Here is a 21,298-nt window from a genome sequence, read left to right on the forward strand (position 1 = left end):
TTAGCATTATATGCTTTTTCGAAATTCAAGTCCAGTTCTGGTTGATAGATTGTAAAAATTAGGTTATTGTTATATATTTAAATGTCCCGTAGTTGAAATCATTTTATTTTAAATAAAAATTGTATTTCATAATTTCCTAGAGGGTCAATTTCACAAGCGACGCGATGACAGTTGTTACTAATTCATTGATAGCACCATCTGCGACCTGAAGTGCTACGTCAGCAAGGAGATGCGCCAAGGTCTGTCGGTAACCGGCTCCACCATTGCCAAGGTCACGGACCAGGAAGACAGCCTCAGTCGGTTGTTAGCTGCCGCGCTGCCGGCTGTGCGCGGACTGGTTGTGTAAACATTAACAATGTGCGTAGTCTCCGAGAGCCAACAGAGAGTCTCGGGGATCATCCTATCTTTGATACTCGCTGCTGGTAAGTGTGTGTACCTCATCAAATCTTTCGTAATCATTTGCATATTAAGAGTTTTTTTTAGAATCGTTCAACATCATCATGCTAATCCTAAGCTCAACTGCGCTTTAAGTTAGAAGATAGAACACTTCAAAAAGTTTTAGTGGAAAGGTTTGCTTATTACTATGGCATGTCAACAGTGCTGAAAAAAATAAGTAAGAAACAAATAACGTCAATAACTAATTATAAATGTAATGCTATAAAGGGGTTTCTTGCTGCAATCAGCTACTTTCTAGATACTGCAACAAATCCATTCACAGTCCAATATAATATACATAAAAGAGGAGATTTTGTCTTTCAAACATAATTTCAGAATTTGTACATATGTGACGTAGAACCACAATACAGCCTAGGTAGTTGAACGATTTGAAGTTTTTATTATAGCTAGATGTCGACCTACTGTTCCCGATCAATTTAGTACCGTACACTATAAAACCCTGGCGGGCCCCATTTATTTGTAAAGGGTAGCGTTTTTCGGTCCTCAGAGAGTGTGAAAAGTGAGGGTTACCATTACTAATGAGTCCAAATTAAAATCTACGTAGTTCAAAACCCAATTAAGAGCTGTCCATTATTTTTAATAGTCGCTAGGATAATCACGGTTTTGAAGAATCCCTCAACTTAGACAGGAACAAGAAGCTATAAGACATCTACGTTCATTCTACATACCTTTCATCTTATATAAACAGTTCTGAAATAACTCATCTTTTAAAAATATGACCATTTCACAGGAGAAACATAACAAATTATTTTAAAATAGAACCATTTTGCTCAGACGAAAATATACATTTAAACAGTACTCTCTTTGTCCAGTGCTAAAATCAGCTTATGTGGTGATTTATTATATACGTACATTATTAATTATAGTAGCTATTCCACCGTCTTGAAAGATCTACCTCTATTCACTGTGAGGAATGTATGAATGAAATCAAGAAGTAACTTGCGAAGAAAGTAAGTTACTATATATTTACACTCTTCCGATTGTTCTGTGAATAATGGTATTTCCGAAGGTTGTTTGTGAGGAAGGATAGCACAAGGAAAACAATCTGCTAACTTTTGAAGTAATGCCATTGCTCTGCTATAAACAGATGCATCAACAATAACAAAGTATTAGTTTATACAAATATGGCTTTTCCTAACTCTGTTGCCGAAGACAAATATTTGGAAATTCCAAAAATGAGGTGAATTCGTCAGTAATTTTGTTTGTAGAGTTACGAGTAAGGCCTACCAGATATAAATTAATCTAATTTACTTGATAATATTTTTAAACTGTTTAACTCAAAAGAGTGAAATTCTTCCTATTTGCAAAAACATGTAACATCATCCCATATACTTCAACTTAAAATTAAATACCTGTAATAATTCTATAAAGGTTTTCCTCTCCTCAAGCTACTTCTCGAGAAAGCATAATGTCACCTGGGATATAAAAAGCTACGTTTTGTGTTGGAGGATTTCACTTCATACGTTAAAAAAATAAATTGTATGCCTATCAATTCAATACCGGACAATTTTAAGCCCTGTAAATTCACAATTCACGTTTAATAATGCGTGACATATGTGTGGTCATTATTTAACTCTTGTTTTATATAAAAATGATTCTGATATTTTACTAAACTTTGTATTACAAAAATATCCTTCTACAGGCAAATTCTTTGAAAGAACTACTGTGTTACTATCTGACTCTCGGAGAAACACACTCTAGAATTCTGATACAACTAAACAATATAGTTTAAAATTATGTTAAAGAGTCATTTATAGTTAAAAATTTAAAGGTATAAAAGATAGGAGAACGACATTATTAAAAATTACATATGAATTGCCATACAATATTGTTACTACGTCATCTATTAAATTTCTCACATTCATTAATTTTTCGCCCGCGCTTTATAATACATAATATTTAAAATGTATATTGTTTACGTTGCCATGGTTCTCAGTCTAATGTGGCCGTTTGTTTACTTTCCCCTCTAAATATATTTTCTACAAAGAAAGTAATATCTGAGTTTCGTTAAATAATTCGGATTAAAGGAAGTGTACAGCATGCTATTTTGATAAAAATCTAGTGCTTTAAAATTAACCAATTTCTTAACTGAAATAAAAAGTAGATATCACTTTATGTTATTGTTGAGAATCGATAAGGAACATCATATCATTTTGAACGTACCAGCCGTACACTGGCGTAAATATATTCTTGTGTTATTTGTTTGTTTTTTGTGTTTTTGTTTGTTTCTTATTGTTCAACATAATATAACTCATTTTAAATCCAGCGTCTACAGTTTGTAATATCTATATTTTGTGTTATGTCATATTATAACCTTGATAGGTTTCTTTGTTAGTATGGATAATGTTGCTAATAGTATGGTAATAATATAATAACATGGTAAGTATATGCAATGTACCTACGTATAGTAAACGGGATTTGAGAAAAGTACTCAACAACCAATATTGTAGTTTAAAACATCTTTTCAGCATATTTTGTAGCACAGTAGTTTCCTAATAAATAATAAAACATCTCATTTTTCTAAAAGTTATATGATATTTCGTTTTAATTTTGGGTATTATAAACAGTGATAGAGGCCTTACGCATGGTTTACTCTGAAATAATTTATATGTCACGTCTAGAACCTAACCATTATTTAATTATTAAAAGTGTTTCACTCCAATAAATTCCTATGTTTTAACCAAAAATGTTTACAAAAATATATAGAGATTTTGATTTAAATTTTACCATTTTGTGTCCATTACACAAGACTAAAAAAAACCATCCTCTGAATAATAGATTATCGTGTATGCAAAATGAATTTGTATTAAAGTTCAAAAATTCAATTACGATACATTATATTGAGACATAATTCAGATTCCAAACTCAAACTTCAGTCCTACTGATAATATAGAAGCATCAAAATACAACTACACAATACCACGCATACAACATCTTGTCATGTCTCTCCTGAACTATCCACTGAAGAGATCAAGTGTACTATACTACACAACCTAACAAGCCGGTTCTATATTTTCAAAACAATGCTGCTTACAAGTTCATGAATTAATACATTGATATTTGCTGGAATGTCATATAAAAGTTCTTTAAAAACGATGAATCATTGCTCCGCATTATTTTCCTTTGTTAGATTACCATATGTAATACCAAATACTATATTTAATACCAGACCATGTTCTAAGAATAAATTAGGACAAAATGTTTTTTAACATAAATTAATTAAAGAAATCTAGGGCAAATATTGAAAATTCTAACGTTACAAAATTCTAAAATATTTTATTATTTAAGTTAAAAGAATAACGTTGGTTTTGGATCAATTGGTAAATTTGTGAACCATTCAACAATGTATTTGCTTTTATAGTTAACATTTTCATTTTAAAACATTTAATTCAATTTTTGTAACAACATTTTATTTTACAGAACTTTGTAGACTAGTACGATTAAAGGCCATCCAATAAATCGATTTTAACCTTTTATTTGCATTTCCGCATTTTAATGCACGAATCCTGTCTCAGGATGCTCCTACCAGGACTGTGTACTACCCGTGCACCCGACCCACGGAAAGCACGTACCTTTCGAACTGGACTGTCCCGCAGGCACGCAAACCGCAGCGTGCCAGGGAGAGCCTGGCACCACGGTTCCCGACGGCTGGTTTCTGTTCGTGGTCTGCGACCAGGGCTTCGTCCTGGACAATGGAGAACAAGGCAACAGTCAGACCACTTGTGCGGACGGTCGCTGGTTGCCGTCGCTCCCATCTTGTGTCTGTGAGCTCGAGTATAACTTCTTAACTTAGTTTACAGCCACTGACATAGACATTATCACAACAGGAATATCATACCCCGTGTTAGTTAATCTTCTACACTGTAACCTAGGGATGAAATGCATCTTTTTCGTTCATAAACATTGTTTCAGTAATCACACCACTTTTACACTACAATCCTCCAAGGTTAAATAGATACGTTATACGTGTAAGACATTGACTGCTCCTACGTCTTTGACATCATTGCTATATTTAGAGTAGTATTGCCGTTTAAAACGCAATATATTCACCGCAGCCTACTGGTAAGGCTGCCACTCTTCAGCCGAGCGGTCACGGTTTTTATTTCCGGGGAGGTAAATAAAGATATGTAAACTGTTTGAACTAATTCTCCTTAACAATGTTTAGTATAATAATTTAAAATGTCATTGGAATAGAAAGAACCACTGTATACTCAACATCTCAGTATACTGTAACAGCTCTTGACTGAGCAGTGAGATCGAAACATCTAATTAATTGTGTCAGCAATTTGTTGATGCTTTGTGAACCTGGATACTTAGAATATATCCATTATACAATATATACTATTAATAAATAAAAACATATGACACAAATGAATCACACACAATGATGAGCTTTGAAACAGTGCGATGCAAACACAATTTCTCAGAGTTTCTATTATAAATTTGGTTAAATTTTCCTAATGTAAAACTAAGTTCAATTCATTATAATAATAAATGTAACTTGATTAATAATATGCCAGAAGATGTGTCATCAGGGGACAAGGTTGTTAATAACAATTACATCTCTGCCTATATTTAATTTTTTAGGAGAAAATTACTAATTTCTATAATGCCGATAATTAAATTGCAGTATATTCTTAAGCCACATTAAAGTTGAAAATATGGGGTGCTGATCCATACTAACCGTACCGATAGGAACGAGCCATTATTATTATTACACTCATTGGCACTCCAGTAGTTATTACATGTACATCGATGGTACCGGTCTACAGTTCGTGTTATCTTACTTCTGAATCAAGGTTTCTGTAACTTGTATATGTCAAAGCGAGGGAGCTTAGTACGAAAGCAAGTTAAAGCGACTCCTGGTGTAGTTTCAATGTCATCTTGAAGGTGATGAGATCTTAACTCTTCAGTTTTCTGTACTTACATAAATACAGTGATTGTGAAAAACGTCTAAAAGCCATATTAGTTTCTATTATGAGTAATGTTCTTAATGTGTTACAGCATTCTCAGTTTTACAAAGAGAATGTTAAAAACGATTTTAAAAATCTAAAAAGCTTGATTTTTTGAGATTGTAAGTTTGGTATCATCTGAGCATTATGTATTGTAGCATCTCACTTGTTTTTAACGCTCTCATTTTGTAGCTTTTAGAATCAAACTAAAATTTAAATAAGTCAGGTATCTTTCATGAACGGAACAATTAATAATCGTATTTCAACACTAAATTTCCAATTCAAAAATGATCCAAATTAAACCAATTTTAGCTAACAGTTCATATCAGATCAAATAGTACAGTTTCAGTTGTAATTATTTGGGTATGTCTTCTTTACTTTAGATAATTTTACCGGAGACCACCACAGGTGTGCGGCACCTCCCTACCCCCAGAACGGCAAGTACAAACCTCTGCCGATAGAGTGTGCTATGAACAACAAAGATGCAGAAGATTATCTACTTCCTGGCACGTTTGTCCCTTCCTCCTGCGTTCTGCTGTACTCGTGTAACAAGGGGTATGAGCTGTCAGATGAGGACGTCATATCGATTTGTGTCAAGGGCGAATGGATTCCTAATACAGTCACCTGCAATAAAGGTACCTACTATTTTAGGAAAATAATACCTTCTTTTACTCAGTGTCCAAGAATAAAAGGGAACTAAGGACAGTTTCCATTCCAATGCTTTATAAAGAAACAGATACAACCATCTTAGAACTGCTGTCTGCTCTTTTCTTCAATCTAGAATATGAGTATATATAAGCTTTTAAAATTATAAACAGTTCATTTTGAACTTATTATATTATATTAATACACTAGAATAATCGTTCTGATTGTGAAAAACCAAATACTTACTCTCAAAATATGAATGCCAGCTACAAATTTAATCAAATCGTTTGTATGGATTGTGTCTATATCAGTTGTAAACTGATTGTATCAACGCTATCTTGTATAGTTAAATACAAATTTACATCGTGAACTTCTAAACAAAATACCTTATTTGTATTCATACTTTTTATATGAACTAATATAATTTATCAAATTTCTAAAATGTATAAAAACAACTATTTACAATAAAGCAAACACATGTTTCTTTATGTTTTGTTAAATTAAGTCTCTCGAATAATATATCAAATCAATCGACGACAGTTTTAACTACAAATCTTAAATGAGTTTTATTTAATACTAAATGTGAATCAATAAACTCTATTGCAAAGTATTGTTTTATTAACATTTAGTACTATTTAAAATTTTTCTAACTGCTCTTAGAGTTTTCAAAGACTCTTTATTTATTCAGACTTTTATGTATTAACTCTTAAAGTTAACCTTTAAAAATTTAAATCAATTTTCTATGAAAGTTTATACAAAATTGGTCTCGGGCTCTCTAAAAACAAGAATTTTTCTTGAGTACTTACATGTTTGTGCTTAGTATTACATATCAAATATTGGTATAAATTTCATCTTTAAATCAAATATTCCAATGTATTTATTACTCAAAATAATTCCCTAATGGGATTATTTCAAACATTTTTTGAATTCGAACAAGTTATTTCAAAATTGAAAACAATTGAATTTATATTAAAAGTCAATAAAAATGTGCCATAAACATTTTACTTTTTGATATAACCCTTTAATTACATTATCGAAATTCGATTATCCAAAGTTTATGTGTTTACTGAATTAAAGCTTGTTCTGTTTCAGGTTCAACTCTTGTGGCAACAAGAACGAACAATGTCAGGTGAGATCACAATAAATTGTGTCACAATATAACTCAGCTTAACTCCCTTTGGTACAAGGCTGTATTTCGCTGTTTTCTCTCTAGCAGAGTCTCCTAGAAAGAATATGTTGATAAAGGACTCTATTCTTCCTCTATAGTATCATCATCATGTTCTGTAAGAAATTTAAATTTGTTTTGTTTATCAACAATAATTTATGTATTTAATTGTTTAATCGTCTTGCAAAAATGTAATCAAAATTGAAAACGTTCTCTTATGGTATTCTCTCGTAACCTTGTTCTGTGTAGAATTTTAAAATATAATGAGTTGTTAAGTTAAGGAACAAACGTAATCTAATCATAATCGCGATAGGCTTTTTACAGAAACTCTTTATTTGTTGATAAATAGGAATAATTTTAATTCAAACTAAAAATCTTAAACTTTTTGATTGAAAAAGTAACAACTGGACTCTCTAAAAGTATTGTTGAAGCCTTTTAGTGATAATGCTTGATTATAAAAGTCACCCATTCTTATATGTTATTGAATATTCTAAAACCGAGAGTCAGTAGGTACCTTTACTAGAAATGCAACAAGACTTGTATGGCAAGAGGTGTCCAAGTGGCCGTAAGGTGACATTGTTGTGAGAAATTCCTCTGGTCCACACACGCGCGCACTTAGACACTACAGCTAACTGTTCCAGTCAAATACGTGGATAGGAATGTAACAAATATGGTATTATTAACACGTATATAATATACAGTATGTAACTCTTATATAATATTAAATAAAGTATTTATAATACCGAATAAACATAAAGTCTACAAATTTCCAGAGATCCATCAGGCAAAGGGTGTGTCTTGCCAAAACAGCCCCAGAACAGAAGATATTGCTCATTCCAGTGCAAGGACTGCACCAACCAGTACAACAGATGTGCCTACTCGCCAGGAAGTCTAGTAACTGACTTTGTGATCAAAGTGCAATGTCACTACGGGTACGGGCTGGCGAACCACCAAGACTACGCTGATATCGTCTGTGTCAACGGGACTTGGAATACTGAATTCCCTCGTTGTCTAAGTATGGCTAAACTCAACAATTGTAACGTATATTTAAGATATTATATTTATTCAGTCTCCAGGAATGGGATGTACAAAGGATGCTCCAGAAACTTTTAATCTTAAAAAAGAAATGAGATAATGCCGGGAGACATAATGAGATTTTGACAAACTCGAATAAAAGTTATGTTTCTTATAAATAGTGTCTCGAAAGTCTGGAACAACTTTGAAACCTTTTTTCTTGAGTGAAGACAAACTATCTTACTATATAAACGAGTGCATGCCTATTATGTTCATGCACTTTTGTGTTAAAACGCTTTTAGAAATTCGCATGTAAGGTTTGGGATGGTACAGCATAGTGTACTTGATATATTATCAGTTTTACAGCGTTTCTAAATGTATATTTTAAAATTTATAAAAACTAAAATAAGGGGTGAAAAATTAAAAACACATTAAATGTTGTCAAAACTTTCTAATGTTGTTTAATTGTTACAAGTTAATGGCAAATAATAGTTATTAGTTGGGAACATAAATTTACATTGTTCTTATACCATTCCATAAGTGATTTTATGCCAGATTTGCTCTCATTTACGCAGTGAACATATGTTGTGGTTATTTTTATACAATTTAAAAAAACAAGGTATCAAATATATTTTATATGTGTTTTAATATATTTTTGTTTAGCTATGAAAGTTACTATCAAAGTTCAGACACCTTAAACTGTCATTGTTAGTTCCCAATCAGCAAAAATTTTAATTTTAAAAATTGAATTGCTAAACCGTTTTTCACTTAAGGACAGAATGTGTATAAGCATACAAACAAAATAAGCATTGGACATATTTAAGCCAATCCATCACTGGGTTTGCCTAGTTTTGTATGTTAAATTTCACATATATATATATATATATATATATATATATATAAAACAACTCCTAATATTCGCAGCAGATGTAAATGCTGATTTTTTTATAACTATTCAAATAATAGCCTCACGTTGCACGAACTGCCCAAACTTATATTTAGAACCTTATGTTCCAATGTGTTATTTTATTTAAAACAAATAACTAAAGCAGTACTGGTGAAAATTGAAAGTTTTTTTTTCTAATGGCTTAAAGCGTATAACTCTTCAGACATCTAGGACACAAGGCTACACGGGATTGTATCATTACGTTTGACCTATTGTTGGATCAGTGTTTTTAATGCAGCATGTAGAAATGTTAATGTTGGTTTAAACTGTAAACAGAGCTGTGTCCGCCATTGGAATCAGACTCTGTATATCCGCGTTGCATGTACGGCAACACAAGAGTGGACTGCAGCAAGCCAATGTTGCCCGACACCACGGCCGTGTACCAGTGTCGGCCCAGCTACTCAGAGTATCCTAGTCTGACCGCCGCTGGAGTCTACAAGCGCACTTTGACTTGCCGGCAGAACGGAAGGTGGTCCAATACACTACCGGAATGCGAACCAGGTCATAATTTCTCATTTTTAGGTTATATTTTTATCAACTCATAGCAAAAGATGTTTACTTAATGCATGTGAGACTAATGTAAAAGAATTTCAGTTTTATAAGCACTGTCATAAATAAAATAAGTTCATGGTAATGAAGCACGTATTCAGATATGTGGGTTGTATCAAGATACCCTAAATCTTTAGGTACTTTCATCTATTAAGTATCCCAAAGTGGTGCCTTTCCAGGCTCTGAAGTCTCATACATTTTGGCAGCCTCTGCTCTGAGGACCTTCCATAGCACATGATCAGGTACATTCAGACCATTGCATTGGCGCGGATGTAGATAAGTTCCACCCAATCAGTTGACTTTCACTTGAGATATAATAAGTAGATTCTCAATCTGCTCTCATACTACAAACAGCTCAGTGATAGTACGGGAGAGGAAATGCAATACAGAAAATAGTTTAGTGTATTACAGTGTTGAATATAGATTTCTTGGAGCTCCGTTATCACAGACACGAGTAAAGCAAGGTACTTACCCACAACTTTCTATTATTGTTACTGAACACCATCTTTAATTCTAGTTAATATCAAGACTTTAAGAAACTATGAACGGAGATTATAGTCAAATATGTAAGTAAGTCCCCACCGATTCTCTTTTCATCAGTCTTTTAAAACGCTCAAACATTGCCACGCTAAAAACAAACTCTCTATTAGGATTGCCTGAAGATATTTCTTTGACGCAATGAAACAAAACCGAATCTCTGATCTACTGTAATTATTTTTATAGTTTATTCGATAAAATATATTGCGTACAACATTCTTAATGGTCAATCGTCAAGGGCACAATCTAGATTCTAGAACACATTTCTAATGCGGCAAAATAAAACCTGATTGATTTTAACTTGGTTTTCAGTTTGCGGAGTGTCCAAAGGAGGTGTAACAATCTCGCCAACCGTAGTTGACGGAATTGACACACCCTTGGGCGCTTTCCCATGGCACGCCGGCTTGTACACGAAGGATGGAGACAATTGGCAATGCATATGTGGAGGAACCTTAATAAGTAATCGCATAGTATTGACCGGTAAGAACAAGAAAGAGTATTTGTCAAAGTTATATCATTATATAAAATAAATCATTGTGGGTAGAGTTATAAACTTTCTGGTATTGGGCAACACCGATATATCGCCCGGTCTTGAAATCCACGTTCATTACTTCTGTATTAAGAAAGAAATTAAGAAAAGTAAATGACATTTATTGGTGTTAATTAAACCACGTAAAAAATAATTCATGATTTATTCCAATACCAGTTACTTGTATAAATCAGTTTCAAACATTATTTGGATGTAATTTTATCAGGTTTTATAACCTGTAACTCAACTAATGTAATTACTATTCTTACGGTCCCTAGGATAAATATAGGCCTATTCTTATTTCGAAAATCCCTCTAGCCTACGCTCCGCTGGCCTTTAAAGTAGCAAAAATCCCATCTCTAAGCCTCTAAAGTTGTGAGCTATTGAAAGAACCTGTTAAATGTAATTAATTAACTGTTCTGTGTAAACGTTCTGTTATGACAGCACAACCATGTGTTTTTTTCTTTTAATTTAACCACTATTTTAAATTTGTTTACATTTACATTGTTTAAATTCTCTAAGGAGTATTAGTTTTCAGGTGGTTTATTTATTTCAGGGATTAGGTAAGTACTCATCTACCTTATAAAATGTCCTAAAACATAAGATTGTCATAATTTTACTCCGAAAACTCCCTTTGAAGCGGTCGGTAAGAACAGTGCTAGATGAAAGTTCGCTGGACTGTGGTTTTGAACTAATGTACCAATTCCAGCTGTAAATTTTCTGAAATATTAAAAATATTTTTCAGTTTATAAAGAAACAAAGACTGTAAATTGTTGGCAAATATTAAGTATTAGGTATAAAAACAGAGTTACTATCTAGCTTTTACTACAAATTTAAAGTCTTTATAAAACCCAACTTAGTTTTCTTTTGAAAGAAGTAGGCTTCTCTGATCTTTAATATATAATGTTTTTATCAGGAAACAAGCCAAAATCAACTATTGAACAAAAAATACTGAAAACGCGGTAAATTTCAATGACCATAAATATGCACTTTTTGACACATTTTCGTGATTGTGGCAACAAGGCAAACTCAAAATTGGCGTCGGAAATATAATTCACTCGAATCTTAAGTGTTCATAGAGGTGCAAAACATATGAAATTGCGTGCAAAGCAGAGAGTAACAATTAGCAGTGTAGATATAAAAGACATCGTTGTCTAAATATTGTACTAAACATTTAACGGCTGTTATGAAACCTAGCTTAGTTGTCTTTTCACAGAAGTAGGCTTTTAAGAGCTGTGTATTTACACTGTGTGTGTGTATGTGTGTGTGTATGTGTGTGTGTGTGTGTGTGTGTGTGTGTGTGTGTGTGTGTGTGTGTGTGTGTGTGTGTGTGTGTGTGTGTGTGTGTGTGTGTGTGTGTGTGTGTGTGTGTGTGTGTGTGTGTGTGTTTTCAAAACCTACGAATTTGCATGCGGAGCCGCGGGTGACTGCTAGTATTTTATATCCCGGAAAATTAGAAAACCTGAATGTTCTACAGAACATTTAATATTTTACTCTCCCATGGCAAATCATAACAATATGAACTGTTCAAAAATAATAAGTTTCAATACAAGGTTGGTACTCGTACATTTAATAGAAATCCGTCTATTGCTATCATTCTTATTATGGAATTTCCGGGACTTATTTTGTAATTTCTCCGCTGAATTGTATTTTTATCTAATGTTACCAACGCTTTGTATTTCTTATTTTCTTAGAGTCCTAATAGCATTTATATTTTAAAGCCGCCCATTGCGTGGTGCTGGAGGAACCAAAGGATCTGAAAGTCGGGCTGGGGAAATACTACAGGTCCTGGGACTACGAAGAGCCATTTGCAGTCAAATGTAATGTAAGCAATGTGTAACTAAAATTAATTACTTTCTACACCAGAGCAGAAATTTTGATCACATTTATTAGTATGCCAATCATTAACATTGTTTCTGGCCAGTTTAAATTACAATAATTATTAATTCTTATTTTGCGTAGTTCATTCTATTAAATATGTACATGTCTTACCTAAATAATGATGAGTCAAAAATATGTACTTATGAAATATGAAGGTTTATATTAAAATCATCATTTCACTACTGTATTACTTTTTTATCGTGGATAAAGATGTTAAAACTATAGATACCACAATTAATTTTATAATTTTTATGCATATGTGTCAAATGATAATCTCGTTGTAACGTTTTAATTCTAAATCTTGGACTTCACTATTTTTTTGAAGACAACAACTTTAAAGGCAATGCCAGAGTATTAAATGCAATTTAGTAATATTATCACAAATTTAGCACTGAATCAGCACAACATTTTATCGAGGAACTTAAACTAAAATAGCAAAACTATACTAAAGATTCGTTTTAAATTCAATTTCTAAATCTTTGAAAATAACTGGTATGGTTATAGCCATTACCTAAAGGGTGGCTGCAAATTTAATTTACCTCAAATGAAAAGTAAATAGATAGAGGAATATTAAATCATACAGAAATATCTTGAATTTTGATCATCGCCTGGGCTTTATCTGTCTGTTACAATATTCTATGTTTTTGTTAAATCAGATGGTATCCTGCGATCCTTGACACTAATACTGTCTCTAGATAAGATAATTTTAAAGGGAAAAAGTTCCTGAGACATCATAGAATTGCTCTTTATCAGTAATATTTGTGACGTGTTCCAGGTGTCTGACATCCGTATCCCGATAGAGTACAACGGCGCTGCGACTACATACGTGTGGGATATAGCTTTGATCTTACTGACAGAGAAGGTGCAAGTAAATAGTTTCGTCATGCCAGTCTGCAGAGATATCCATATGACCTTGGAAATCACCGAGGACACTACTGGATATGTGAGTCACTCCTTGATTTAACTTAGAAAGATGTATTACCAAAACGTTTTACCATTATTAGAATAGATTTATCAAAACTTCCAAATCCCAAACATTCATACCATCGCCTTGAGGAGTACTAATGGCCAATACAATTTCAATAATTAAAAAATGAATCCAGAATTGCCAACATTTGAGTGACGCAGATAACTAATATATTCCAGATCATATTCTCAAAATCAAAGGATAAACAAACTACATACCTAGTAAAATCATGCTATTTTTCGAGTTTTTCGATCAATGGAGGACTAATTTGAGTTATATACATGATTATTCACCTCAAAGTCATCAATTCAGTAAGCGGAATAACGCTGTTTCTATTGACACTTTTTAATGACCAAAAACACGGCTGAAAACTCGTACCTAAATTATTCTCTGTTTAATGTCTGAACATATTTAAGACAAATATTTCCTCTTTATTTCCCTTCCTCCACTATACATCACTATCAACTGTCCTTATCATCCTTATTCTTGACAGAAATGTTTGTCACGCATATGAACCAACTTGCAATATGATGAATTTGTCTTCCTTTCAGTCATTATTTTGCTCACCTTCTTCTGTCGTCTCCTACAGCATTTGTGTCTTTGGATTTAATATTTAAACTCGATACTCTTAAAACCCTATCTAGGACAAATTTTTTGACTAAGTGCTTTCATAGTAAAACTAAAAATGTGAATGGGATTTAATTTGATATGGACTATGATTCCAAAGAATAATTGTGTGACAACCAGTACTGTAGAGTTTGGAATATTCGAAGCAGTAAGCTGATTCAATTAAGTAAATATAACCAAATGCGTACTTTTAGGGTTGATTGAACGTCAACCAGGTCTGAGGACATTGGAAACTATGAACGTTTCTTATCGTATTCGTCCGTAACTTTGTCTTTGTTGTCTACATTACTCTATTGATCCCGCACTGTGTACTTAATATTTTCTAAAATTTAAATGTAATCAAATGTTTCTACCTCTTTCAAGAACTTCAGCTCAGAGTTTCAACAGCTTTTTAGACAGGCAAACTGTTTTTACAGTCTTACGAGTGATCATAAGCTCAGCAAATAAATCAAAATGCAATTTTTTAACTGATTGTGATATTTTTAGGTGGTAGGTTGGGGCAAGACAAAGGCCGATGGGAAGGAAAGTGATGTTCTACTTCATAATGATCTTACCATCATAGACCACACTGTCTGCTCCAGGAAAATTCCTAAAATACTGTCCATCGACAAGTTTTGTGGAGCGAAGGGTTCAGGTAACTATAAATTCCAACAGTTTTTAACTTAAATGACATTCGTGTAGTATTTATTCTGGTTTTTAAAATAATATTTTACGTAACCAGTAAAAGAAAACCCAGTTCTTTTCTAAATATAGGTTTCTTATTCAAGTTTGAAAAATATCAAATGTATTTTTAGTAGTAGTTCTTATATTAAAACTGTATTTTCTTCCTTATTTCATTATTAGTGTAATTTTTTTTTAGTCGAAGAGTAGATATGTTTGGAGAGATTTCTAAGTCACTGTGAAATCAGACATAAATGAGACAAGGTACAGTTTAAAAAAATTATACGAATTCATAAACATGTTAGTTTTATATACCCAAACCCAAATCATCCGCAAATTCAAGAGTTGTAACTGGGCAGTTAATTGTATGTAAATATATTAAATTGTATAATTATACTAATGCTATTAGAACTGTCTTTAGGTAAAATTTAATCACACACGTATTATCAATCGGTACATAGGTAACACTGAATATAATAATCATTAAGAACTGTTCACAAATAATGAAAATAAAAGTGATCCCACTAGTCCCAGCCGATTACAGAATAATCCTTGGGATACTGTAAAGTTCGTTAATTAATTATAAAAGTCAAACAAAAAAACCCTAAGTTAAAAAAGATAAGCTGTGCCGTATTACTGACATAAATTGAATAAAATATACAGACTGCTTATCAAAACCACGATGCTTCAGTTTTAATGACAGAGAGTCTGAGTCAAAACAAAACGGTAGAGCTTCTATAACTGGACATCATTATTATTGTTGAAATTAATTATTAAAGTTAGCTTGTAAGATTAATTAGACGAAATTTTGTTGTTTGATGTACAGTCCTTTAGAATAGTCATCAAAGATATTTAGTGTTTATTCTTTTCAATACATCTATTACAAGAACTAACAAAAATGTAGCCAGGTATTTACTATAAAAATATAACATATGAAACTTTTATGAAGGTACTCATGTTTAATGAGTAGAGACATAGTGGTAAAGAGCCACCAATACTCAGGGTAATGACTGGTGTGAATCTAGAATAGGCTGATACCCAATAACCGGAATCAAAATACAAAATTATTGTATTTGACTTAAATTAAAAAAATGTAAACCTCCAGTTGTTTGACAGCTTAAAGCAAAAAAGATGTGTTCGTCAGAAGTTACAGTTTGTCAAGTTTTCCTTTAAGCAAAATTAGTTTTTTTGCTGACAAACTCTTATAACTTTTATATTAATTTAGTTACAGTTCTTATTTCATTTAAGAGTACACTTAATCAGTACCTAGCTTTTAATAATTGATATCTTAATTGTATCAGTTATTCAAAAACATATTTTTCGAAACTATTGGCAATGTAATACAGTTTTCGATTAGCAATAATTCAATTATTGTAACATTAATTAACAATGTATCTTTACAATGTATTGTAACCTGCATTCTGTAGCTTAGTTTACAAGTTATTTCCTTATGAGCAAAAATAAAGAAACTTTCACCCGAGCATCAATTCACCTATCGTACAAGACAGCATTGCAAGCCTGCCTGGGCTGTGGTAAATACACTGTTGCTTACTGCACTTAGGCCTGGAATGACTATACAAGATTAGTTTCTTACAATAACACTAATATTAAAATGATTAATTAATTATTAATCTGTGATCTTCATTGTATGTTGTAGTTTCCATAGCTGAGAAAGGTGACAGCGGCGGAGGACTGACTACTATATCCAATGATCTCCACTACATCATTGGAATCGTTAGTGTTAAAATTGATAATTTGTCGCTCTTTACCAATGTTTCCTGGCCTACTCACTATAGTTGGCTTGAAAATGAAATAAATAGTTTTGATAAAGAAATTTATCGTGGTGAAAAATAAGCGAAACTGTGTGTTGCGTCTTATTCCTCCCAATCACTCAAACTATGGTGCAAGTTATACAAATTAAAATTCATTATCATCTAGACTCCAAAGGACGGTGTTTCCGCTGGTATTCCATTTTCTAATGATGCCTTATTTTGCTGGCTGTATTTAAAACCCGGTATTTTATAATATTGTTTACTTAATATTGTTTTAAGGTTTACTCAATATACTCGTAGCAGTTAGGTTATACTTTTCTGTAATACATTTAAAAGAGAAATGCTAAAAATCCATCTAAATTTCCGATCTACAGAAGCAAAGAAGACGGTAAAACTGCAGATATTAGTCGCCGAACAATGGACAATAGAAGAAATCTCCATATCTTTATACCAGGCCACCAAAAAATATGACCTTGCCAATGATTTCATTTTACTACACCTAAATGACCAGTGCACAATACATTTAAAATATTTTTCTATGAGATTTATGAACAATAACACGGTTCCCCCTCATCTAAATGCCCTGCTCAACAATTAGCTCATTTTGTCCCAAGAAATAAGCGATTAAATTCACTGTTTACATTGTTTATAGGCCTGTCATGCAAAACAAAACCTAAGATTTTATTTAGTTCTGGATCTTTCTCAGTTTCCTCCCTTACATCACCAAACCTGTAAGGTATTTCGAACATAAGTACCAACCCAATTTATTTCAACAGTTGTTTCAAGGGATTGGTTCAGATCTTAAACATTTAATTTTAATCTATAAATAGAACAACGTGATAGTTTGCTTCTGATCTCACATATTCAATATTAAAATCATAACAAGACAAAAAGAGTGTACAACACTACAGTTTATTTTCTTCATAAGAAGGCAAACCTTTTTAAATCACAAATAAAACAGTAACTGTTATGATCCATGACCAATGTAATTTTTTTACGAAACAAAATTTGGTTGCATTTATTTACAGCAAAAACAGTTGTTAAGAATACTTATCAATTACTGAATACTTCAATTCCACTGAGGTTAATGATCTCGAAACAAAGCAAATGGGCCATTTAGTAAAGTACGATTGGTACATTTTTGGATGGACCCACGAGCATTTAGTTCACATATAAAATTGTAGGATAATGTTACTATCAGTTTTTAATTTAACTTGTATGCAGTGCCCTTTACAGACTAGTGTACTTTTTATTGTAGCGTTGTAATTAAGTAATGTCTGTATTTTGACTTTGCCTTTTCAGTTGGCAATAAACATTATTATGCATTGTTCATTAATCTCCTTGTACTCGGTTCTGAACAGAAAACAACCAAGACCATTATTTTAACTGTCTGTATACAAACGTAACGAACTCTGGATTATAATGTGCTAAAATAGGTGCTGATACAAGTTTTTTTTTATAATCGACTTAAACGCCTGTTTACAAACAGTGTTCCACAAACAAACATTATTTTATTTCGATTGCACAATGGTACAGCTAAGGTAAACAAGTTGGGTATAAACTTAGCATCATAATTTACTAAGCCTAGAAAATATTTTAATTTAGTAAAATTTATTGTCCCAGACCTTCAGAATTACTTCTATTTTACTAGGTGATGACTTTTTTCTGTGTGATGTCTTTCCTGAGTATACTTAGTCTAGGTATTATTCTTTACTCTCTGTCCTGGACTAATGTCGCTTACGAACTTATGTAATTTGAGCGATTGCGAAAAATATAGCAATTTGACAAGTTATCCAAAACTTACGAAGATTCGTAAGAAGTATAAGCCCAACACATAACTACCTTCAAGATTGACTGCATGGTTATTAATTTGTTGGCCTGACATCGTTCCACGCAAGGTAGCACCACAGGTAAGAACACGTTATTACATTAGGCGTATTAATGAATTTTCAATGTAATCGTTAACGTTGTGGTATCCCCCTAGCTCAACTGAAACACGATGTCCTAGCTTCTGTCATTTGCCACACGCGTCAATTTCAAATTGATCGATGTTCACATTTCACTCTATGTTTGATGGTATTACTCATGCAGTAGATACATTATTTGTACGGAGAGATCGGATTATTTCAATTAGTTATGAGGTCTGCGCCACGTAACTTATCATTAACTGTTACCGTTCAAATATTTACATCTTGAGCTACTCGAGCCTCTCACTCCACAAAGGGCAGTCCAACAGTTCACTTTTTTTGTGCCTCAATTTACAACATTGAATTATATCTTATCGAGTTATATCTTGTGTAAACACTAGAATGAAATGTTCTACTATAACCGTATAAAATCTGCTCACTTTCATTATCAGACATTTCACCACAAATTGTTGTTTTCTATTGCACTTTCAATTCTCTGCCATATGATATAATAGTGTCAGTTTAGGATAACTCAAATAAAAATCACACTAGCTGCAGGTAATAATATAAACTATAAAGAATGTAAATCTTGATCAATTTTATTTACTTATTTATATCTGCTGGTGTTTGACGAGGAGTGAAACATCTTCAGCCAAAAATTTGAGTGCTCCTTTATTATGCTCAACTGGCACCAGAAGACGAATATAATGTTCTACAAGATGTATTAAAATTGTTCATTTGTTTCTTGGTAAAATAATAAAGTTGAATAACAAAGTAAAACCAAAGTAAAATTACAATATGAAAAATGTGTTTTTTTTTCTTCCATTTTTTACATTTGGCATTGATTTTCTCAAAAACTATTTATCTCACAGTTCTGGGATCTATTTTCTTCAAGTTATCAGGTTAAAAACAATTAAATACTATTGAATTCGCTCCTTAATCTACCTTACCAGAACTTCAGGAAGACCACGTTTTACATGGTGAGCTAAATCCGGGTTAAATCTTTCGCTAGACATAACTGGCTAACGAAGCTTTTCTGGACATGGGATTGCAGAGCATTGCAGAAAAAATTGAACCTCCCTTTTGTACTCAAACAGATATTCACTCTCCAACTTCTGTACCCCAAAGAATTTCTTTAGCTTAAAGTCCAATTATTTTGAAATGGATTGGGAGATTAGAATATCTTCCAGTGAGCATAATTTATTTTGAGGAGAGTTTATTATGCCATTTAAAAAGGATATGCCTAAAGCGTACATTTTAATCGATAGAAAATCATGTACAAATCCGCGAGTAACTGTTAATAAATAATAATATAGCAATTAGGATAAGCCATACAATATACTTATGGTTAAGTTATACTTATCTGTAAAATGGAGTTCTCCGTATATAAATAAATAAATATAATCGTTGTAACTCAGTAACAATCACTGTAAACAACGCAAATACCGAACAGCCACATGAATTTATTTTCACAGCTGATTATTAATTGTAGTTCTTTTGTAAAAAAAAACGAATAATATTAATAATAGAGCTATTATAGTAGATCATAACATTTGTATAGTATTTTGTGGTATCTCGGAATGTCTTGATGCCAATCAGTTTCATATCATTTTGACAACGAAATAAAAGCATTGGTACACCTGTCTGTTAATGAGAGTTTGTTATTGTTTCAGACTTCAAAGTGACATTTTGCATTCATGTTTTTATTGTTCAAGTGAAATTATTTAGAATTCTTTTTTAGCATTCATTGTGAAATTCAGAATCAGTTTCAATTGTTTCTTTGGCGTTTAACATTCACTAATTCTGTTGCAACTATGTGCTGTGGTTTCATTTGAGTGATTCTGTAATAGGTTATAGTGGTCTGCTTTTGTATCACATTCAGATTGAGTTAGAGCAACTGTAACGCCTATTACGGTTAGTGATGTTACGGTAGTTAGTAGTTACGGTAACCTAATATTATAATCTCATATTTTTTATATAAACAATCTATGTAAAAAGATATATGTGTTGCATACTAAAATCTAAAGGTAGAGGTTAAGTTTGTTACTACAGTAATGCAATAGAAGAGCTGAAGACCAAGTAAATATGCTTGTCATTTAGAAGGGTTTGAGTAATAATCTGAATTTTATTAGTTTTACTTATATAAGATTTGAGTAACAAAAATTTCTAAATGTTGGTTTGGACCAGGCCTAAACCATCAATTTTTTCCTCTGATTGACAAAGGTAATCTTCAAGAATGATGAGCCAGTTTGTAGCTTTAAGTAATAAATTACCATTTATTATGGTATTTATGGAACAGTTAGTACTTGTGGGAAACATCAATATTTGGCTGTAAACCTAATTATTGATTAAAAATACCTAAACTATTAAATGCAAAAACCTTCTAATTATTGTCATTTACAATTAATTACTGCTAGCTCTTTTTAAAACTGTATTTTGGTTAAATTAAGGATAATGTTTACTATACCCACAGGCAGTGTATGCAGCGACCACTAAGTGGAACAGGGTTCCAAATTATCAACTAAAAATACTTTGAATAAAAACGGGTAGGGTACGATAAGTGGATCCGGTTTTTAATATTGATATTGATAAACAATATTATTTACTTATAATGTTTGATATAACTCACCAATTCTGATTTTTGAACAATAACTAACTTGTATCAACCATAAACGCTTTTTCATATATTAA

The 21,298-nt window shown here is 32.3% G+C and overlaps 2 protein-coding genes across 5 annotated transcripts in view; both read left to right on the forward strand.

Moving 5' to 3' along the window:
- The window catches only part of LOC124353450, a 95,294-nt gene extending 78,506 nt beyond the window's left edge, over positions 1-16,788 (forward strand). The window contains exons 19-29 of the mRNA XM_046803292.1: positions 193-296; positions 3,972-4,220; positions 5,792-6,043; positions 7,146-7,182; positions 7,992-8,233; positions 9,455-9,679; positions 10,577-10,744; positions 12,515-12,618; positions 13,450-13,617; positions 14,755-14,902; positions 16,586-16,788. Coding sequence (XP_046659248.1) covers positions 193-296; positions 3,972-4,220; positions 5,792-6,043; positions 7,146-7,182; positions 7,992-8,233; positions 9,455-9,679; positions 10,577-10,744; positions 12,515-12,618; positions 13,450-13,617; positions 14,755-14,902; positions 16,586-16,782 — 1,894 coding nt within the window. The 3' untranslated portion in view covers positions 16,783-16,788. The remainder of the gene's footprint in view (positions 1-192; positions 297-3,971; positions 4,221-5,791; positions 6,044-7,145; positions 7,183-7,991; positions 8,234-9,454; positions 9,680-10,576; positions 10,745-12,514; positions 12,619-13,449; positions 13,618-14,754; positions 14,903-16,585) is intronic.
- Positions 16,789-20,177: 3,389 nt separating this feature from the next.
- Positions 20,178-21,298, forward strand: part of LOC124371990 (adipocyte plasma membrane-associated protein-like) — a 32,893-nt gene continuing 31,772 nt past the window's right edge. For 2 of the 4 annotated variants that reach the window (XM_046830371.1, XM_046830378.1), the window contains exon 1: positions 20,178-20,521. The gene's annotated coding sequence lies outside the window, so the exon portion shown is untranslated. The other 2 variants (XM_046830364.1, XM_046830386.1) reach the window with 2 other exon arrangements.

Source organism: Homalodisca vitripennis, chromosome 1 (genome assembly GCF_021130785.1).
Source record: "Homalodisca vitripennis isolate AUS2020 chromosome 1, UT_GWSS_2.1, whole genome shotgun sequence".
Taxonomy (NCBI): domain Eukaryota; kingdom Metazoa; phylum Arthropoda; class Insecta; order Hemiptera; family Cicadellidae; genus Homalodisca; species Homalodisca vitripennis.